Consider the following 19,931-nt stretch of genomic DNA (forward strand, 5'->3'; position numbering starts at 1 on the left):
GGTTCCTTCAAGCAGAAGGGAGCTCCGTCGATTCCTGGGGATGGCAGGATTCTACCGTCGCTTTTGTAAAAACTTTTCCACCGTAGCTGCTCCTTTAACAACTTTGACCAGCCCTTCTAAACCTTTTACTTGGTCTGATGAATGTCAGTATGCTTTTGAACAGCTAACCAGATTGCTCTCGTGTTCTCCTGTTCTTTCCGCCCCAAATTTCAGTTTGCCATTTAAGCTGGACATAGATGCCAGTGCTGTTGGGGCAGGAGCTGTCCTTCTACAGGATGATAAAGATGGCATAGAGCATCCTGTGAGCTACTTCTCAAGGAAGTTTAATCTTCATCAAAGTAGATATTCTACCATTGAGAAGGAAGCGCTTGCACTACTCTTGGCGTTACAGCATTTTGAAGCTTACCTTGGCTTGAGTGTGGAACCCATCACTGTCTTCACAGACCATAACCCACTTGTCTTTCTTTCCAGGATGTACAATCAGAATCAAAGACTTATGCGGTGGGCTTTGATCATTCAGGAGTACAACCTCAAGATCTGCCATAAAAAGGGGTCAGAGAATGTGTTAGCAGATGCTTTGTCACGTGCATTTTGAGCTTGCATTTTTTTTCTTGAGCATTCCAAACATTTTTGTTTGGACTTATAAGGGTGGGGGTGTTACATGCCTGTCAGGCTGTTTGTTTCTCTTTCCCCTCCCCCTCTCTTTTGTTTGTCTCTTCACAGGTAGTAAGGAAAGCTGGTGTCAATCTCTCCTGATTGATCCTCGTCAACCAAGGCCCAATCAGCATCCAGGGAGGCCTTATATAAGCATCCCAGCCGGAGATCTCTTGAGGGGGAACTGACTTTACCTGACGCATGTCTTGTTGCTCTTGGTGTGAAGGTTTGTGGTGGGAGTTAGAGGGCGAGGTAAGTTTGGGGTACCCTGTACATGTCATCACGTAGGTGTTTTTCTGTTAGAAACATTAGGTAAGTAGGTGGGTGCCACCCATGTAAAGTTTTGGTGGAAACTTTTGTTAGATTAGGTAGGCAGGGTTTTTGTTTTCTATTTCTTTTCTTTAGCATAGACGGTAGTTAGGCCCTGTTTTGTTTTATTATTTTCTTTGATTTGGCACCACCTAACCGTCCCTTTCTCCCCCACAGTTTGTACAAGCCTTCTGGGATTTTTATCAATAAATCCCTCTTTTTTAAAACATTCACCTGGACTCTGTCAAGTTTTTGTGGTTGTCGGGTTACTCCCCTCCTCCTCACAAAAGGGGGGGGCCGTAACACATTCCTCAAAGAGAAACATGTATTAGTTTGCTGTTCTTACAAGGCTGCAGAACCTTATACCCCCCCCCCCCCCCCAACATCAGGCTTTACTGCTAGAATAGGTCAATCTGAACAATATTCTCTCCGAAATTGTCTTTGACAGGGTATGAACTGATTTGATTTGTCATTACAGCTGTGGAAAATATTGACAAAGGAGGCTAGATTTCCAGCAGGTTATCATCCCAATAGTCTCAGATGTGAACCCATAATAAGTGTGAGAAAGTTTATTTCCATCATTAATGTCATATTTTGCAACAAACCAACATTTGTGTAAAAAAAAAAAAAAGGGAAAAAAATGTTGTTAAAGCCCTATCCTGACCTTTACTGTAGAGTGTGTGTTAAAATCCTGTCCAGTTCATTTTTAAAAGTAACTGCTGGCTACTTAAAACAGTCTGCAATCCAAGTGTTTGCTTCCTGGACGTTCACTGATCCACCATGTTGACATAGAGATACAGTATCGCCATATCAACATGTAAAGACAGTCGTGCATAGTTGTGAAATAAATAGGACAAAAAAAAAAAATCACGTTAATAAACATTTTTGAAAAGTGTGACAAGCAAATATTAATCTCCTTTACTGTGATATCTCCCTTTATATGCATCCTAATAAATTTGATCCAAGTATAAATCAGCTGTTAAAAATCTCAGTGCAAAGGCGTCAAACTCGCAACCTGCAGGTTAAATTTAGCCTGCAACAAGTATCTATGTGGCCCTCCAGAGCAGTGGTGTCCAAACCTTTTGACCCTGAGGTCAAAACTGGCAAATTTAAACTACTTGCAAACCACAAAATTCATTAAATTAAAAAAGCAAAAGTTAGGTTTTTTGTTGTTTTACCTGCTCTATAATAAAAAAAATGCAATAAATCTATAAATCCTTAAAGATGTAATTATAAATAAAGGCTCTGGATTGTTACCTTAAAATAAAAATGGTCAATTTCTAAATTTTTGGGCTCATTAACTAATTTCTGATTTGTTGGCCAATTTTTTTTTTTTTTACCATTCTTGGCTTATGGTTAAGGGGTTGATCAGTCATTTCAAGGGCCACAAATAGCCTCCGGGCCACACTTTGGACACCAAATTGACAGTTGTGTGTCTAAATTTGATTTTATCAGTCAAAGCAGTTTTAATATGTAAAGAACCAAATTATGTCACTGTGAAAAGATGTTAATTTTAAGAAAACATTTAACAAAGCACTATGGGACAACTAAAAAAAAAAGACTATGAAGGCATGTCTGTTCACCCAACTGAAAGTCTCAGAAGAGCATTAAGTGGTCCTGGAAGAGCTGGAAACATCCACAGGTCTGGTGGACCAATTTGAAATCCTGTTGAAAGTAGGGGATGCCAATATGGTACACTTTACATCATCATGACAGGGCAGCTGATCAGAATAGACATGAAAGACAGATGGAGCTTAATACTGGGCGAAATCCTACTGGAGGCTGCAAAACACATGAGATTCCCACTGTAGCTTTGGAGGCAAGTTTAGATAAAAATATAATCATGTAAGAATGTCCCAATCAAAGTCCAGACATAAAATCAATAAAAAATATTTAGCAAGATTTGAAAATTGGCGATTATAGGTAAACTCTATGCAACCTAACTGAGCATGAACTTTCTTTTTCAGAGAAGACTGAACAGACGTTTTGGTGTTTAGATATGTGGCTCCGGTAAGAATACACCAAAAAAGATCTGCAACGGTGGTTGTTGCAATATTTAATAATAAGATCATAACACCCATCTTTCCTTTTCCTTCCTCAATTTTATTTTCCAAAATATTTAAATGCCTTACACATTAACTCTTTCACTGAAAGTGAATTTAAATAACCAGATGCAAGCAGGAAAAAATATATTTTATGAAAGTCTGTAAAATAAATGGTACATATTTACATACGACAAGAAACATATTTTGGATCACAAGATGAAAAACAGTAAAAGCTAAGCTGTTGTTTTTTTTCCCCCAGTGACAATGATTCAAACAAATCTGAAAAACTAAAAAATACCCAGCGAGTTTAAAACAAAAGGCAAACCAAGAACTTGTTTTTCTTTAAAAAAATGAAAGTAAAAACAACACATTTTCAAATGACTCGAGTAAATGGCAAAAACAGTTGAGCTCTTTAGTGACAACAGAACAAAGAAAACACATACAGAAAACGCACAAAATTTCACAGGAAATACAAAAAAGCATCAACTATTCATAAATCAAGTTGTTCAATTACGGTACAAGGGTATTTTATTGAAGTAAACCATTTTATTGTAATTTGAGTTCAAATAAAATTTATTAATCTCTAATCTGAATGTCTAAATGACAAAGACATGAAGTAATTGTTTATGTAAACAGGATACATTGTTTGAAATGAAAAAGATAAATTATTATAAGGTGCGCTCAAATAATAAACAGTTCAAAAGAAAATAAACTTTTCAAAGCCAGGACATGTTCATCTGGGTTCCACAACCTAGCTATGAAGGCACATTTGTGTCTTGCATTTCAAAAATGTAACATTTCTCCTTTTTGGTTTAGTCTAAATGTGTAGTAGACTGAAGAGACAAGACCTTAAGTAACACTAAATGAAGCTGCAGATGCAAAAGTGTACAGATGTACATTTGACAATCAATAAAAACTAAGGGTGCACTAATTGCAGTTTTCTGGCTGAAAAAGCTCGACCTACTGATTTTGATTCTGATTTCCGTTAGTTTCTGAAGTCTGAAATCCTGCTAAATATAACAAGAAGGTCCCCGAGTTGGCAACAGTGGGGCAACTATTGTAAACTACAAACATGACCTCAGAGGTGTGTCTGTCAGTCAAGTTACTCTCACGGCACAGACAGACAAGAACAGTAGACAAGAGGGGACGAACATGTGCGTATCGGCCAATCACAGATCTCTCAAAGTGTAAATCTGGATAAATCATCCAGTCGATTTATTGACTGGATGATTTATCGGCGCAACTGTAATAAAAACCAAAGCCTATGAACTCTACCACATATAAGCTATTGTTTTTTTTTATATACCATTTTCCTAACTGATGAGAAAGTGTTCCCTTTTATAAAGAATGCTTAGAAAAAAGTATTTCAGCAGTGTATTAAAAACTAATATACACTTTTTGAAAACATTATAAAAACAAGGGTATGACAAGACAGAAAAAGTTTAAAGAACTTTTGCAAGAACCTGGCAGATATTTGAGGTGTTGAGCATCAACATGAAAGCACCTTGGTCAAAGTCTGAAGGTGAATGAACGAGTCCAGTTGGTTCAGCTGGACTTAAAAGGCAAACAGGAAGTTTTGAGGCATCTTCATAAAGCTGAAAGATTTCTACACACTTTAAAAACTCAAGTCAGACAGAGCTTCATGTTTTATTCCCCCAAGATGTGTAAGGAGCCACAAACAAACTGAAATCAGACAATATTTACACATATGTAGGAATGTAAGCTGAATGTCTATGCAAAACAAGTCAAAGGGCATCAACACGTTGTACTTCGAGACAACTGAACACAACAGATGCTCGACATTATATTACATTGTCATGTTTACCATCGAACTAAAGGAATGAACACTTTCTCCTCAGGTTCTGCCAATGTCAGGAACGTTGTAGTTTATTTATGGTATGAAGTACTTTTACCCGGTTGTGGGTGGTGCAACATAATCTGGGTTGTATGCAGGCTGTGCCAGGAAGTCCGCGTGAGAGGATGGAGCGTTTGGCTGTGGGTGGGTGGGAGGATGTAGAGGATACGCTGGCTGTCCGGGGTTGTACGCAGCCTGGCTGTAAGGCATGGGCTGGGTGGGAGGGTAGGCTGGACCGACTGGAATAGAAGGGAAAGTAAGAATGAATGGGCCAGACCACATGAGAGGTCTGCAACATTCAGTAAACGGAAATTATCCGTTTCCTTTTACTTAAAAAAAAAAAACCTCAAACATAACCTAGTATTTAATCCACCTCCTCTCCTGCTATTCTGGAGTAACAAGATGACACAAAAGCAGACAAGTCTTCTTGCAAAATCAGCAAAAAGCTTTGTGCTGATTTCTTACAAAATCTTTTTGCTGATTTTGCAAGTTATCGCAACATTTGAGTTAAATGAAAGCATATTTATTGATGCATTTTAAGTACTGGTGGAACTTTTAATCAAGATAACTGCAGGGTCTGTAATTAGTTATTCACAATTTCTCAAATTTTCATCAAAAACCATATAACCCACAAATTAAGCAGCATGTTTAATTCAAACAACCTCTTTGCTACTAAAATAATGAATTTGACTTTGAGACATATGAGCTCAACAACAAAAATATTTTCTGTTTTTAATCTACTAGTTATTCAACTATCAGATTGGTGCAAAGTGCTGTTTTATCAATGGAGCTTCCAAGTGTAAACACCAACCCAAAAGCCATTTTTTAAAAGCAAGATACATTTGCAAATATACTCCAGGACATAAATTTTTATTTTTGCAGACATGTTCTGTGCTCTGATGAAACTAAAGTGGAAATGTTTGACCTGAATGATCATTGTTATATTTGGATAAAAAAGGAAGACGCTTGAAAACCTCAGAACATCATCACAACTATATGGGGTGGCAGCATCATGTTGGGTGGGTGTTTTGCTGCAAGAGGGACTGGCAAACTTCATAAAATAGATGGCAAATAGAAAATAAATAGATCTATTTTATCTATTTCATACAATAGATAAAGAACATTATGAGGAAATATTGACGCAACATCTAAACGATAACAGTCAGAAAATTAAAGCTTGGGCACGGATTATCTTCCACATGTGCAAAGACTAAGCATACAGCCACATTAGTAGTTATCCAGTGGCTTCTGGACAATGTTTTAGCATTGACATCAGAAAAAAAAAACTCTGTCCATTAAAAAAATGTGAGGAGCTGAAAAGGTGAACAAAAACAAGACGACCTACAAACCTGACTTTGTTACATCAGTTCTTTCAGAGATAACGGGCCAAATCTACAACAGGCTATTCTGAAAAGGTTTTGTAAGGAAAACCTAAACAGTTTACAAGAAAATCTACACAATTAAGGAATTGTATATAAATTTCAGAATACAAAAATGTAACACAAATAGATGTGGCGGTCCTAATTGACAACCAATCAGTGAAAAACAGGTAATGTGTCTTTTTATATGCAAACTAGTTTCACAATAATGAGACCAAATTAATTGTTTTTATTCCTTTGTGCATTTTGAACAAAACTTGAAAATATTTTTATCTGCTAAATGTGGTTACAAATAAGTGTGTTACTGTTGCCATTAAAATATCTTTATTGTTAATATGCGTTTTTCACTCTATTGAGAAAAAATGTTTGCATTTAGTTTCCAGTCCCTGAAAAAGACGCTTAGTCACTGTCCTGCTAGCTTTACTGCAGACCAGACAGTACATTAATGAAATATTTATCCTCTGGATCACTGCTTACACTCGAAGACAGTTGTTCAGAGGAAATTTTTACCTGACAGCAGCAGAAATTGAGAAATATCATATAGCTATAAAGCGACATAAATACTACACTGAGAAAAAAGGCTGACTAAATACTCTTGTGTAATTTTAGATATGTGATAATATCTACATGACAGTTGTAGATTTAAAAAAAATTATAATGTAGACTGGATTTATTTAAGACAACCACAAACACATGTGGCCATCTTCTGGGCTTTTCTTATTCATCTGGACTCAAGTAACAATTCACACTCACTGGCTTCTTGATAAGGTGGTGGGGGTCCTGGGGTGAACGCCTGTCCTTGATAAGGCGGCATAGCCATGGGTTGTGTTCCATAGCCAGGCTGAACTGGCATGGGCTGGTAGGGTGGATACTGGGTGGCCTGGTAGGCCTGGGGCTGTCCAGGCACTGACATTGGCTGCTGGGGGTACTGCTGAGGAGCAGAGGTCACCACTGTGGTATGGGTGGTAGTAGCTACCACAGCTGCAAGAAAACCACAAGCAAGGATGATGAATGTCTGACAAAATTAAAATGCACGATTCTCCTAACAGGATTCAGTAGGAAAGACACACAATCTAAATAACTGCTTAGTTTAAAAAGTCAACTGATTTCACTAAATCTGACAAATCAAAAGTTGTTCCTAACATGGAAAAGTTACAATAGATAAAAACACATAACTACGCCCATCAACTGACACCACAAGATGTTTATAGAACCATGAATTTATTTGAATCACTTATCTCATTCACATCATTATTTTGGCATAAGGAGTGTTTTTATACTCATTAATGCTGATAAAGACTTTTTTTTTTGTAAAAAGACTCGAGAGTAGTCGATTATGCTTTATAAGTAAGCATAAAACATGAATATATGCCGACTATCAAAAGAACAAAAGTTTAGGTCGTCCACTGAATACAAGTCATTCTTCAAAAAGAAAAAGAGACAAATCCACACCTGTAATGAAAAGAAACCTCATCACACTATTTCTGCTTGAAGACAGAGGTGCAATGAAGAAATATATCTATCCTTTAAAGAAAGGGTGGGCATCTTCCCAACCGTTTCCTGGAAGTGACGTCAACAGTTCTTGAGGTTTCCCCTCAATGGTTGTCATGGAAACAATGACTCAGACTGAACATTCCTGTATCTGATCCCAGAAGGCAGAGCCAGAAAACCACATTGTCGGGCTTACTTCTGTTTTATGCTTAAAAAACAGTAGTATCTGTTTTTTTTTTTTGTTTTTTTAAGTAGTAGCTTTTTATATTTTCTGTATTGCATTTTTTAGTCTTGTGGTTCTCTATCCTTCTCTACAATGTCTGAGCGTACTACTGTTTATCTACTTAATCTGCTGGAAGCAAATATAGTTTAGGGGCTTTTTAAGAAAAAATACTATCAGTATGTCTAAAATTAAAAACAAACACCTCTGCAGCAGTACAAAAATCCAATTGGTCAGAGCCAAACAACAACTGCGGTTAAGCCTTAACATTAAATGTTTAGCGGCAGATCTACATGTCTGGGATCATCTTTTCCAGAAGCTACCTGCCAAACAAAATTCCTCCTGCCGCAGCCAAGATCCGCGTTCCAGGTTCTTGATGATTCTGAAGACTTTTGGAAATACATTTTGTGCAAATGTAAGACAAAAGGAATAACCTTTTAGAAGGCATATATTATATTTACATCTGGAGTGAAAGCAACAGCATATTAGAAAAGAAGCATCACCCTGAGAGCCTAATATGGCGGTGGTAGCTCCTCTGGGACTGCTTTGTTGTTTCAGGAACTGGACAGCTTTTCACTATTGATCCATGAATTTTGCTCTCTACCAGAAAATCCTGAATCCTGGATGTAATGTTGTGACTTTCTGTTCAAGCACATTTGGGTTCTGCAGCAGGACAATTGTCCAAGGTCAGTTTGATTACTTAATTAAGGTTTTGAAGTAAAAGATACGTGACAGCTATCGCCAACCCTTGAGGACAGTTGTTGCTGCCAAGACTGGTAGCATCAGCTAGATTAAGAGGGCAATTTCTTTTTCACACAAGGCCACATAGATTAGACATCTTATTATCTCATTAACACAAGAAATTATTATTTGAAAATTGCTTCTTGCATTTAATTAGCTCATCTTTGTAAATCCAAAAATCAGTTTTATGATCTTAAACAGAAGCATAACAAAAGCAAAAACTGTAAAAAATCTGTAAAATGAAAACACTGTTTGAGATACTATGCATGCTTCAATATACTTCCCAAAAGGCAGCAGCTACTAAAGCAAATTTACTAAAGCAAGAAAACAGGTATTAGCATCAAGTTTGGCTCAAACCACAAGCAGTAATTATCTTTGACGACTGAATGTGTCATAATCCAAAAGGATGATGACTAAAAAGAACATCAGGCTTTATGAACCTCCGCTCAGCTTGCCCCTTGATGTCACGTCTGTGCTATTTCTGTAATGGAAGTCAGGTGGTGGGTGGGCCACACGTCCTGAAATGAGTCCCTGTTCTGTCTTACACTCAAACACACTGAAAACCACAAATGCAAGTTTTCTTCTGACTGTGTTCAAGCCAGTTGCCACACCACTACATGCACTGACAGGCTCGCAAACAGCCGGCAGCTCTAGTTCGTTTCTTGTAGGTTGTGTGCAGGAAGCCTACATGTGTGCAGCAGCACGATGCAGACACTGCAGCAAATGCCTGCAAAATGTCAACGCATTATATGCCCAATCTCCATTTAGGTTTTTTAGCTAGTTGGATATGTTAATGTGCCAGGTAATAATAATTATTATTATTATTAACAAAGAGCAACAGCTCATAGGTTGCAGCTATTTCTGGAAAAGAAAGTAATGTATGTTTACCATCCAAACTTAGCAAACACAAGTTTTAATTACATTTTTACATGACAAGATAAAGATTATTATAATCACCAAATAGTATTTGGTCAAGTTTAGAGTATAGAAGGAGCAGGTCCAGCAAAGATTTAATCAATTTTGCTTTTAGGGATGATTGTTAATAATTTACAGGTGCAAATAGTAAATTGATACTGAATATCTTAGAAATAATAATAAAATGCATTGATCTATAGTGTGCGTATGTAACCAATTAAGTCACAAATGTGATCTTATTTTTGAGAAGGTCACATTTGAAGAAGAATTCAGATTTTCTACTCCAAATCAATTTTTTGCTCCAATCTGTGACAAAAGCCAGGTGTACCCAATGAAAAAGGGCTGGCGCATCTCTTGAAAAAGTTAAATTAGTGTAAAGTTCTGAAAGAAGAGTGGCATTTAAGATTTACATGTTTATAAGGTGGAAGTCAAATTAGGTATCTGTACCTTTTTAGCTTGTGTTTTCAGTCAGAAAACCAATTCTAAAACTGAATAAACTTAATACAAGCCATAAATGAATCAGGTGTTTCCTGAGAACTACTTACGCTGCGGCCTGCGGCACATCTTGTAAATACAGCAGCAGGGACAGATGCAGCAGCAGACGAGGAGAAGAAGAAAAAGGATGGCGGTGATTACGGTACTAGTAATCACGGCCACATGTGTGGAACTGCTGAACTCCTTATGGAATTTTTCATTACTAAAAAAAATAAATAAAAAAAGATGACAGAAAAACAGACATCAATGATTACGTAATCTCTCAGCAGAAATCTGATTCTTTCTCTCCGTCTTTAAGTAATGTTGCATCATTCTCATGTCCACAGCAACATACGAGATCGTTATTGTTAAGTAACACTCTACAGTGAGAAACTGTTTAGGTGGTTTGTGGAGCTTCCAAGCGTGCAGATTTGAAGCGAACCAAACCAAAAGAAGGTGTGAAATTTTCTAGGGCTGAGTCCCCAAACACAAATCTGCAACCACCAATAAATTCAAGCAGAACTATAAAGAAGAGTTGCCCCGAAATCCTCAAAAACATTGTGAGAGACAATTTATTCAGAAAACTACAATATCAAATAATTTTCTTCTGAAAGTGGTTAAGGCTCCTGCATCATGTTTGTTTTGTACACTTACAATCAGACTTTGAATGTCAAAATTGACAATATTGTGATGTAATTTATTCTTTAAAAAAATTCATAGATTTTTTTTTTTTTTTTTTTTGCATGAAAATGTATACAAACTTACCTATCCAGATTTCCCCGACTTGCCGTATTTCTATCACTGCAAAAACAGGAAAATTCAGAAAAAAATAAACAAACGAGAGCAATCCTCTTTTGCTGCCACGGCAAACACAAAACCAATGTTTGACGTTACTTTCTATATCCATGCTTTTTTATTTTAGTGTAAGATGATCCTTCATTTGTCCCTCAGCAGTAAAACATATTTGTGTCAACAGCAAATTGACAAAGAGAAGAGAAGCACATATGCCACAATAAAGATGAGCAGTTATAATCAAATAAAATAATCACAGGACTTAATCAAAGGTGAGACCATCTTTAAAGGATATTAACATTTACACTATTTATTTACATGTTTTCTAGTCTGTTTCCTGTTTTGCTTAAACAGCAAAGTGAGTGGCTATTTTTAATTAGATATTTTCTGTACCCTACGTAATGGCTTTAACCTAATAAAGGAAGTTAAAATATTGTGATGCTGTAATTTTTTTTTTTCTCAACCAGAAAGAATCCTGCGCCTTCAAAAAATGTTGCTGTGGTATCAAAACACGAAATCATGTAAGGAGCATTTTCTCTTAAATTTCAGCATCGAGACAACTCTAGGTTAGATTTCAATAAAATCAGAAAGTACTATACGCTAGATCACATGTGTCAAACTCAAGGCCCGCGGGCCACATGTGGCCCGCCATGTCATTTTATGTGGCCCCCCAGCGTTTTATAGGATCATGATTGACTTAAAATAGGTTTTCAGCACGAATTGACTACAAACTACATCTCCCATAATGCATTCCGATTGTTACCAGCCAACATTACGGCTTCTCGCCACTAGAGAGCAGCAGAGTCACCTCAAGCTGCTTATTGATTTTCCCAGCGAATAAAACTGAGACGTCGACAAGCCAACATCAAAATGTCCAAGAAAAGAAACATCGATTTACAAGACTGTAAATGAAGATGTGTGTGAGTTGGTGTCAGGGCGGCAGCTAGAACTTTTTTTTGTTATCCGTTATCTTGACCGACAACATAAAAAAAAATCGTTCATGTACTATTTTTATCCGTGAAATTACAACCATATTAACATCGGCTATTAAGTCGCATTTTATGCGGTTTAGTTGATATTCACCGTGAATCCAGATCCCACATTTCTCTCCGTAGTGACAAAAACTTCTGACTGAGGCCTCAGTAACTTTTAATAAAATAAATTAAGCGACTTCACTTAAATTAGCATCACTTCACCCGCTGGGGTCTGAACGCACTTCTTCCTCTGCAGAAAAATCTGCGCTAATTCATCAGTCAGTTGGATCTGTCTGATCCAAACAGATCAACTGAACTCTGAGTGTTTTGCCCTGTGCGCGGTCCGGTTTGCGCTTTTACCAGGATTTTTTGTTGTTGTTTTGCGTGTTTTCGCTTCTCCGAAACGAACAGATGTTCCGTCTGCAGCTCCTCCAGAGCGCCGCTCTCCTGGGTAATGTGCACCGAGAAGGCTCCGTTTGTTAAATCTTCTGGATGAGTAACTTCCAGCGGTTTTTAATTCTTCCGCAGTGGTTGAGCAGCGGACTGCGCATGTTACGTCTAACTAACTTCTGCGTCGTCATTTATTTCCTCAAGATAAATTACCGGCTCCTCAAATGGATTAACACAACGTTGCATTCTCTTTAGTTTTCTCTGGTCTGTAATGGAGACTTGAATTTAACGCGCCATTTCAACCAAAGGTTTTGAATGCGCTTCCTAAGCAGACGCTCCAAAGCGTTATTTAACAATATGAGGTGTTTAATTTATTTTTAACATTGTATTTTCATACGTTTATGCTAGGGCTGCCCAAGTCTAGTTTTCCAGAGCTACTATCTGCAACTTTAGATGCGTTCTTTCTCCATCACACCTGGATCATTGACTCATTATAAGCCTCTACAGAACTGAGTTGCTGCTGATGAGGGAAGTCAACCTTTTGTCTGGGGTGTTTTAGCAGGGATGCACGTAAAAGTTGCAGTCTGGAGGACTGGACCTGGGCACTCCTGATTTGTACCGTCAATGTGGCCCGTTGAGGGAGGCCAATATGCTGAAGTGGCCCTCGGTGAAATTGAGTTTGACACCCTTACGCTAGATTATTAGTGCGATCACAATACTAAAATTTCAAACTCAAAGCGGAAAAATATTACTGAAAGGCAAAATATTATTTCTAAAAAGGATGAGTAAATATCTTCGCTACCAAAATGAGAATATTTCACAGTTTCAGTTGGTGGAAATTGGGCTAAATGTTAATTATATGAAAGTTGTGGTTATTTTTGGCAAAAATAAAAAAGGTTGTATTTTTTTCTCTCAAAATCAAAACCAATTTAATAACACTGCTAATGACATATTACTGATATTCTTAACAATATTACTTAAAAATAAGCATAAGTTGGTTGTTTAAATTATTGTTGACATCTTTTGACTCCCACACATACTCATTTATATTGATCTGAAAAATCACCTGTGCTTATTTGTAAGTAAGAAATAGGAAATATCAAATATCTTTCAAATGTATTTTTTAAGTAATAGAATGTCCAACTTTTTGTGTACCATTTTCAAGATTAAGATTCTCAATTATCAAAATCAAAAGGTTACATGTAATGCAAAATTACAACTACTGCAACAACTCGCTCCCCAATTTATATACATTGTGAATTGATATATGAAGATATAAAGAAAAATTTAATAACCTACCATATTTCTTGAGCGCTTTCAGTGAGTTTTCGAAATGGAACGTAACAGCACTCTCTGCTTTTACAGGTACCACAGCAAAATGATCCCCATTCGCATTCTTTAGGCATGTGGTAGATATTGTATAAATCCCTGTATGATTTACAGTCATGTGCTGTAGGAGAAGACACCAAGAGAAATGTATTAGAATGGTTCAATTTCGTAGCATTGAAACAATGATTAACGATTGAGTTAATGTTTTTTACATGTGACCTGGAACAGTTTGTAGCTCTGATATCCACATTTAAATCAATCATTTTTATTTTTCTTGATTTAAACCCTTTAAAGTAGGAGAGCTATGATCTTACATGTTAAAACATGGTAGAAAAATAAAACCCTACAGTTGACTAATTGCTTACACGTTGACATTGAATAAAATGATCCCGATTTAACAAAATTAGCAAACTGCAGGTCATGGAGTTCAAGTTTCAGCTACCATCAGCACCATCTTACACCGGTTAAAAGAGTCACAACACAACATCCTGTTGGAACAGGTTTGCAAGTAAAAGCGATGACAATCGAAATGGAGTCAATTTAACTTGATTTGCTTGGAGGGTACAGTTCTCAGTCAAGGTTTACATGGTTGTTGTAAACAAATATATTTTTAAAGAGTACCCAAAGGGACACTCTGAAATTATTTTATCTGCCATAGGACAAAAGAAATACCATAATTGATTTAAATGCCTTTAGTTGACAAAGAGAAGCACATAAGGCACACCAACAAAGAATTTTACTTGCAAAGAAACAACTTTTCAAAGAAATTTTAAAAATTAGCATGAATTTACAAACACCAATAAGGCTTCCCCTGCATGTGCAATTACTTAAAATGTCTACATTAGGTCACCATATTCTTTAAGGTTTATTCATTTATATCGGATTTTTAAAAATGCTTTATTAGAATTATCAATTTAACCATCTTCTTGAACATTTTTTTTATATTTTTATAATATAGTTTGATTTGGTTAAACATATCCTGTTAATCACCTAAGGAAAGAAAAAAAAATGAATCCTGAAATCAACCCAGTCAACATGATGAATTAAACTAGTAAAGTGTTTTGAATTTACATTTAGCACCAAATTGACACTACACAGAAAACTAAATTAAAGTGAACTGAATTGAAAAACAAATTTAAACAACCCTCGCAGGTTAGATTGGCCTCACATGCATGTTGAAACAACATGAAACCTGTCGAAACAGATCCGGTGCGTTCCACCTTTTAACGAAAATGAATATTTTAATACAGTTACTGAGGAGATACTCGGCTGTTCTCTTGTATATCGAGTAAAAATGAATAGGAGATTGTGAAATGACAAAAAGGGGAACTTCAGGTCCCTCAGATCAGCGAGTCTCCATAGTGACAGGGCATTGAGAAAGTTGGGAGTTTCCAGGCTGTTGTCGGCAGAGGACAGGTTAGAAGTGTGTGTGTGTGCATTAAGAGCAAACATTCCTATCATGTTTTAAAATTAAGCAGCATTTACTTAAAGCTACAGTACATAACTTTTATGAAAAATATTTTTATTTTACATATTTGTTGAAACTGCTACTATGTTGTCACAGTATGGTACAAGGCAGATAATCTGAGAGAAAAATAAAACTAATCTGCCTTCTCCCAGTGCTAACTACAAACAACCAACCAGAACCAGCAGTTAAAGCTGTTAATCACACTTGTTTACATGCTGCTCCTACACAGCTCTGACACATGAGGAAATAAATAAAGCAGAATAAGTAACTTTAAACATTTAGTTAACTTCACCAAGTCTATGCCAGGCAAAATGAATAGATCTCAAACTGCAGTCCTCGAGGGGCAGTGTCCTGCAACTTTTAGATGCGTCCTTCGTTCTACACACTTGAACTAAACACTGAAAATGTCTCACTGGCATGTAGTCAAGCTCTACAGAGCTCTGCTAATTAGCCAATATGGAGCCAGGTATGATGAAGCAGAGAGACATCACTTTGGCCCTTGAGGACAGGAGTTTGAGATCACTGGTCTAAGTCAAGCAAAATGAAAAATAAAAAAAGCAAGAAAGTGGGATCATGTTTATGGGCGATAGCTCTCCCACACCTGAAAACTTCTGGATTATGGGACACAAGAAAACTCAGAAAAATGTGCTCCGGTCAAATCAAACCAAAGATTAACTTTTAGGCACTAATGCAAACAAAATGTGTGACAGATATCATCACTGCACACAATCCTGAACACACCATATCTATAGTGTAGACCAGGAGTGGGCAACTCCAGGCCTTGCGGGCCGGTCTCCTGCAACTTTTAGATGTAGCTCTACTTCAACACACCTGAGTCAAATAATGAGACCATTAGCAGGACTCTGGAGAACTTGACTGCACTTAGGAGGTGATTCAGCTATTGGATTCTAGTGTGTTGGACCAGGGAGACATCTAAGAGTTGCAGGACACCGACACTCCAGGACCAGGATTGCCCACCGCTGGTGTTTACTCATATCTTAAGGATGCTTTACTTCTGTACAGGTCCTTCTCAAAAAATTTGCATATCTTGGAAAAAGTTCATTATTTTCCATAATGTAATGATAAAAATTAAGCTGTCATATATTTTAGATTCATTGCACACCAACTGAAATATTTCAGATCTTTTATTGTTTTAATACTAATGATTTTGGCGTACAGTTAATGAAAACCCAAACTCCTTGTCTCAAAACATTAGCATATTTCATCTGACCAATAAAAGAAATATGTTTTAATACCAAAAAAGTAAACCTTCAAATAATTATGTTCGTTATGCACTCAATACTTGGTCAGGAATCCTTTTGCAGCCTTCAATGGAGTGTGGCATGGAGGCAATCAGCCTGTGGCACAGTTGAGGTGTTATGGAGCCCAGAATGCTTCGATGGCGGCCTTAAGCTCATCCAGAGTTTTGGGTCTTGCGTCTCTCAACTTTCTCTTCACAATATCCCATAGATTCTCTATAGGGTTCAGGTCAGGAGAGTTGGCAGGCCAATTGAGCACAGTAATACCATGGTCAGTAATACCAGTGGTTTTGGCACTGTGAGCAGGTGCCAGGTTGTGTTGAAAAATGAAATCTTCATCTCCATAAAGCTTTTCAGCAAATGGAAGCATGAAGTGCTCCAAAATCTCCTGATAGCTGCTGCATTGACCCTGCCCTTGATAAAAACACAGTGGACCAACACCAGCAGCAGACATGGCTCCCCAGACCATCACTGACTGTGGGTACTTGACACTGGACTTCTGGCCTTTTGGCATTTCCTTCTCCCCAGTCTTCCTCCAGACTCTGGCACCTTGATTTCCGAATGACATGCAAAATTTGCTTTCATCCGAAAAAAGTACTTTGGACCACCGAGCAACAGTCCAGTGCTGCTTCTCTGTAGCCCAGGTCAGGCGCTTCTGCCGCCGTTTCTGGTTCAAAAGTGGCCTGAGCTTTGACCTGGGGAATGCAGCACCTGTAGCCCATTTCCTGCACACGCCTGTGCACAGTGGCTCTGGATGTTTCTACTCAAGACTCAGTCCAGTGCTTCCCCCAAGGTCTGGAATCGGCCCTTCTCCACAATCTTCCTCAGGGTCCGGTCACCTCTTCTCATTGTGCAGCGTTTTCTGCCACACTTTTTCCTTCCCACAGAGGTGCCTTGATACAGCACTCTGGGGACAGCCTATTCGTTCAGAAATTTCTTTCTGTGCCTTACCCTCTTGCTTGAGGGCGTCAATGATGGCCTTCTGGACAGCAGTCAGGTCGGCAGTCTTACCCATGATTGCAGTTTTGAGTAATGAACCAGGCTGGGAGTTTTTAAAAGCCTCAGGAATCTTTTGCAGGTGTTTAGAGTTACTTCGTTGATTCAGATGATTAGGTTCATTGCTCGTTCAGAGAACCTTTTCATGATATGCAAATTTTTTGAGACAGGGATTTTGGGTTTTCATGAGCTGTACGCCAAAATCATCAGTATTAAAACAATAAAAGACCTGAAATATTTCTGTTGGTGTGCAATGAATCTAAAATATATGACAGTTTAATTTTTATCATTACATTATGGAAAATGATCAACTTTATCACAATATGCTAATTTTTTGAGAAGGACCTGTAGAGAAGGAAAACTGGTCAGAGTTCGTAGGAAGATAGCTAGAACCAAATATTGATCACGCCTGGAAGACAACCTTTCAAAAGCTGCCAAAAGCCTTTGGCTAAGGGATGAAGTTTACCTTCCAATAAGAAAATTGATGTTCAAGCACTTTCCATCTAATCAGGTTGACTTTGAGCTATTTTTCAATTAGAGTGAAAAAAAGAGAATAATGCTGAACAACTTGCTCATACTCAGGGGAGTTTTATGCAAATGGTTACCACACCTTTGAGATTTGAATTTACAAAGCATGTTTAAAAATCACCAAACGCATCTTCCACTTAACAATTCAGCATTACTTTGTATTGGTCTGTAACATAAAACTCCAAATTAAATACACTGAGGTTTGTGGCTGTAGTGTGACAAAAAAAAGAATGGAAAGGTTAAACATGAAGGAGTACTTTATAAATGCCCTGTAAAGACATGGGAAACTTTGTGGGAGTTTTTCAGCAAGTTCTACTTTGTTCTTAAACTTACATTCTATCAAAAATAACTACATTTTATGTTTTCCTTACCACATAGGGTTAAATTCAAATAGCTGTTTACCAGGCCTACTTTCAGAGAAACTGAAAGTATGCATGGGATTGCTGCTTTTGATCTAGGAACAATTTTTGTAGTGTTAATCCCGTGAGACTTTCAATGAATAACAAAATATTTAAAAGTATTGCTTCAGGCAGTAATTGTATGCTCTTTACCAATATAACCACACTACGTAATGTAAGTGGTACATTGAAATAGCCTACTTGATAATGGCTAGGCTTTATATCTATAGCAGTATTTGTTGGGCTCAGAGAGTCTGAACCAAAACCACACATACGCATTCATGCGTACACAATGATTATTTTGTTTAATTCAACTCAAATATGTTGAGGTAGATAAACAGATGACTAAATAAATTTGTGGATGTTCAAACTAGAAGATTACATATGTTGAAGAGCAGATATGATTTCCAAGTGGAAATAGTGCTTTGAATTTATTTCACTATAACCAGAAATGAAAGCTTGGTTCAGTATGTTGATTGTTTGTTAGTTTGATTGATTTTCTTTCAGATGTAAATAAGAAGAGTCAAAAAGAAAAGTTACTTTCACTAACCTATTTTAACATATATTATAGTTCTAGAATTTGGAGCAATAAAATGTATCATTTACATACAATGCACGTTTCATAAAATAAAAAAAATACGCAACACATACATTTTCTCTAATTCTGTAATAAACTCGTCAACATTAACTTGAAGTTTATTCTGGTCTTAGACAGACGGGAAGTGACATACATCCTGTTGCCAGGGTATTGGATCCAATCACAAACAAGGAAAGTGGCCCCTACCTTTCCCGTAAAAGTAAAGTGCTCTGGTTAATGTTTTCCCCAATTTCTTTTAACTAAATAAATCATATAAATACATAAAATATATAGACAACATTCTTATGGATAAATTACTTTGCTTAAAAGTTCGACAAGTTAGTTTTATCATAGGCTTTTCCCTACTACCAAACCCACATTAAAGTGATTATATTGGTTGGTATTCATTTAGTTTGCTGAAACAAATAATTTAAAGAAAAACATTTTAGTGTTAACAAAATACCATAATAAATAACCGTTTTTCAGTGACTGTCAGCCTCTAATTAAGGGACTGTAGGTTGACGTCGTTCCGAAGTGTGCCGTGCGAGACCCCGCCTGAAGCTAACGTCTGCGGCTAACCAGCTGTCAGAAAGCGGCGACGGTTTATCAAGTTAAACAGTCACACTCACCAAAGACAGAGATGGACATGGAGGCACAGATGACCAACACGACTACACCGGACACGCCTGGCACCATGGCTGCTTTATTTGTCCCAGAACCCGTGCTGAAGCTGACTATCTCCTCCACCTCACCGACTGAAGGAGGAAGTCTACTGTCCTGAAGCCACTGCTGCGAGTATCCAAGGAGCTCCGCCCGCGTTCAGCGTTCACACAGGGTGGAGCATGAAGTAGCTCATGACAGGAAGAGGGTCCTCTTATTTGCGAAAATGTAGAAATTATATTTGCCTCCATTTTTCAGAGACATACAGAAAATACAAGATAAAGCAACATCAACACAATCTGCGACTCTGAGGGAAGCATGAAGCTTTCCGAAACAAACCAAAATACAAATAACATAACAAACATGTAATAAAGATACTTTTTTGTCTTCTTTTTTTTTTTTTTAGAAAAGGTACATTTGAAATAGCTGGAGTAGTATTTTAAATATGTATTTCTTTAACAAAAAAAAAAGTAAATT

General features: G+C 37.3%; 1 protein-coding gene across 1 annotated transcript; it reads right to left on the reverse strand.

Annotated features, from left to right (window-relative positions):
* Positions 1-3,045: 3,045 nt before the first annotated feature.
* On the reverse strand, positions 3,046-19,610 carry LOC103464427 (uncharacterized). The gene is made up of 6 exons (XM_008408513.3): positions 19,424-19,610; positions 13,539-13,689; positions 10,849-10,884; positions 10,155-10,306; positions 6,996-7,223; positions 3,046-5,102 (listed from the first exon to the last, which is right to left on the reverse strand). The coding sequence occupies exons 1-6, from the start codon at positions 19,488-19,490 to the stop codon at positions 4,918-4,920; spliced, it is 819 nt and encodes a 272-aa protein (XP_008406735.1). The 5' UTR covers positions 19,491-19,610; the 3' UTR covers positions 3,046-4,917.
* Positions 19,611-19,931: the final 321 nt, after the last annotated feature.

This window comes from Poecilia reticulata, chromosome 5 (assembly GCF_904066995.2).
Source record: "Poecilia reticulata chromosome 5, P_reticulata-male-v2, whole genome shotgun sequence".
Classification (NCBI taxonomy): domain Eukaryota; kingdom Metazoa; phylum Chordata; class Actinopteri; order Cyprinodontiformes; family Poeciliidae; genus Poecilia; species Poecilia reticulata.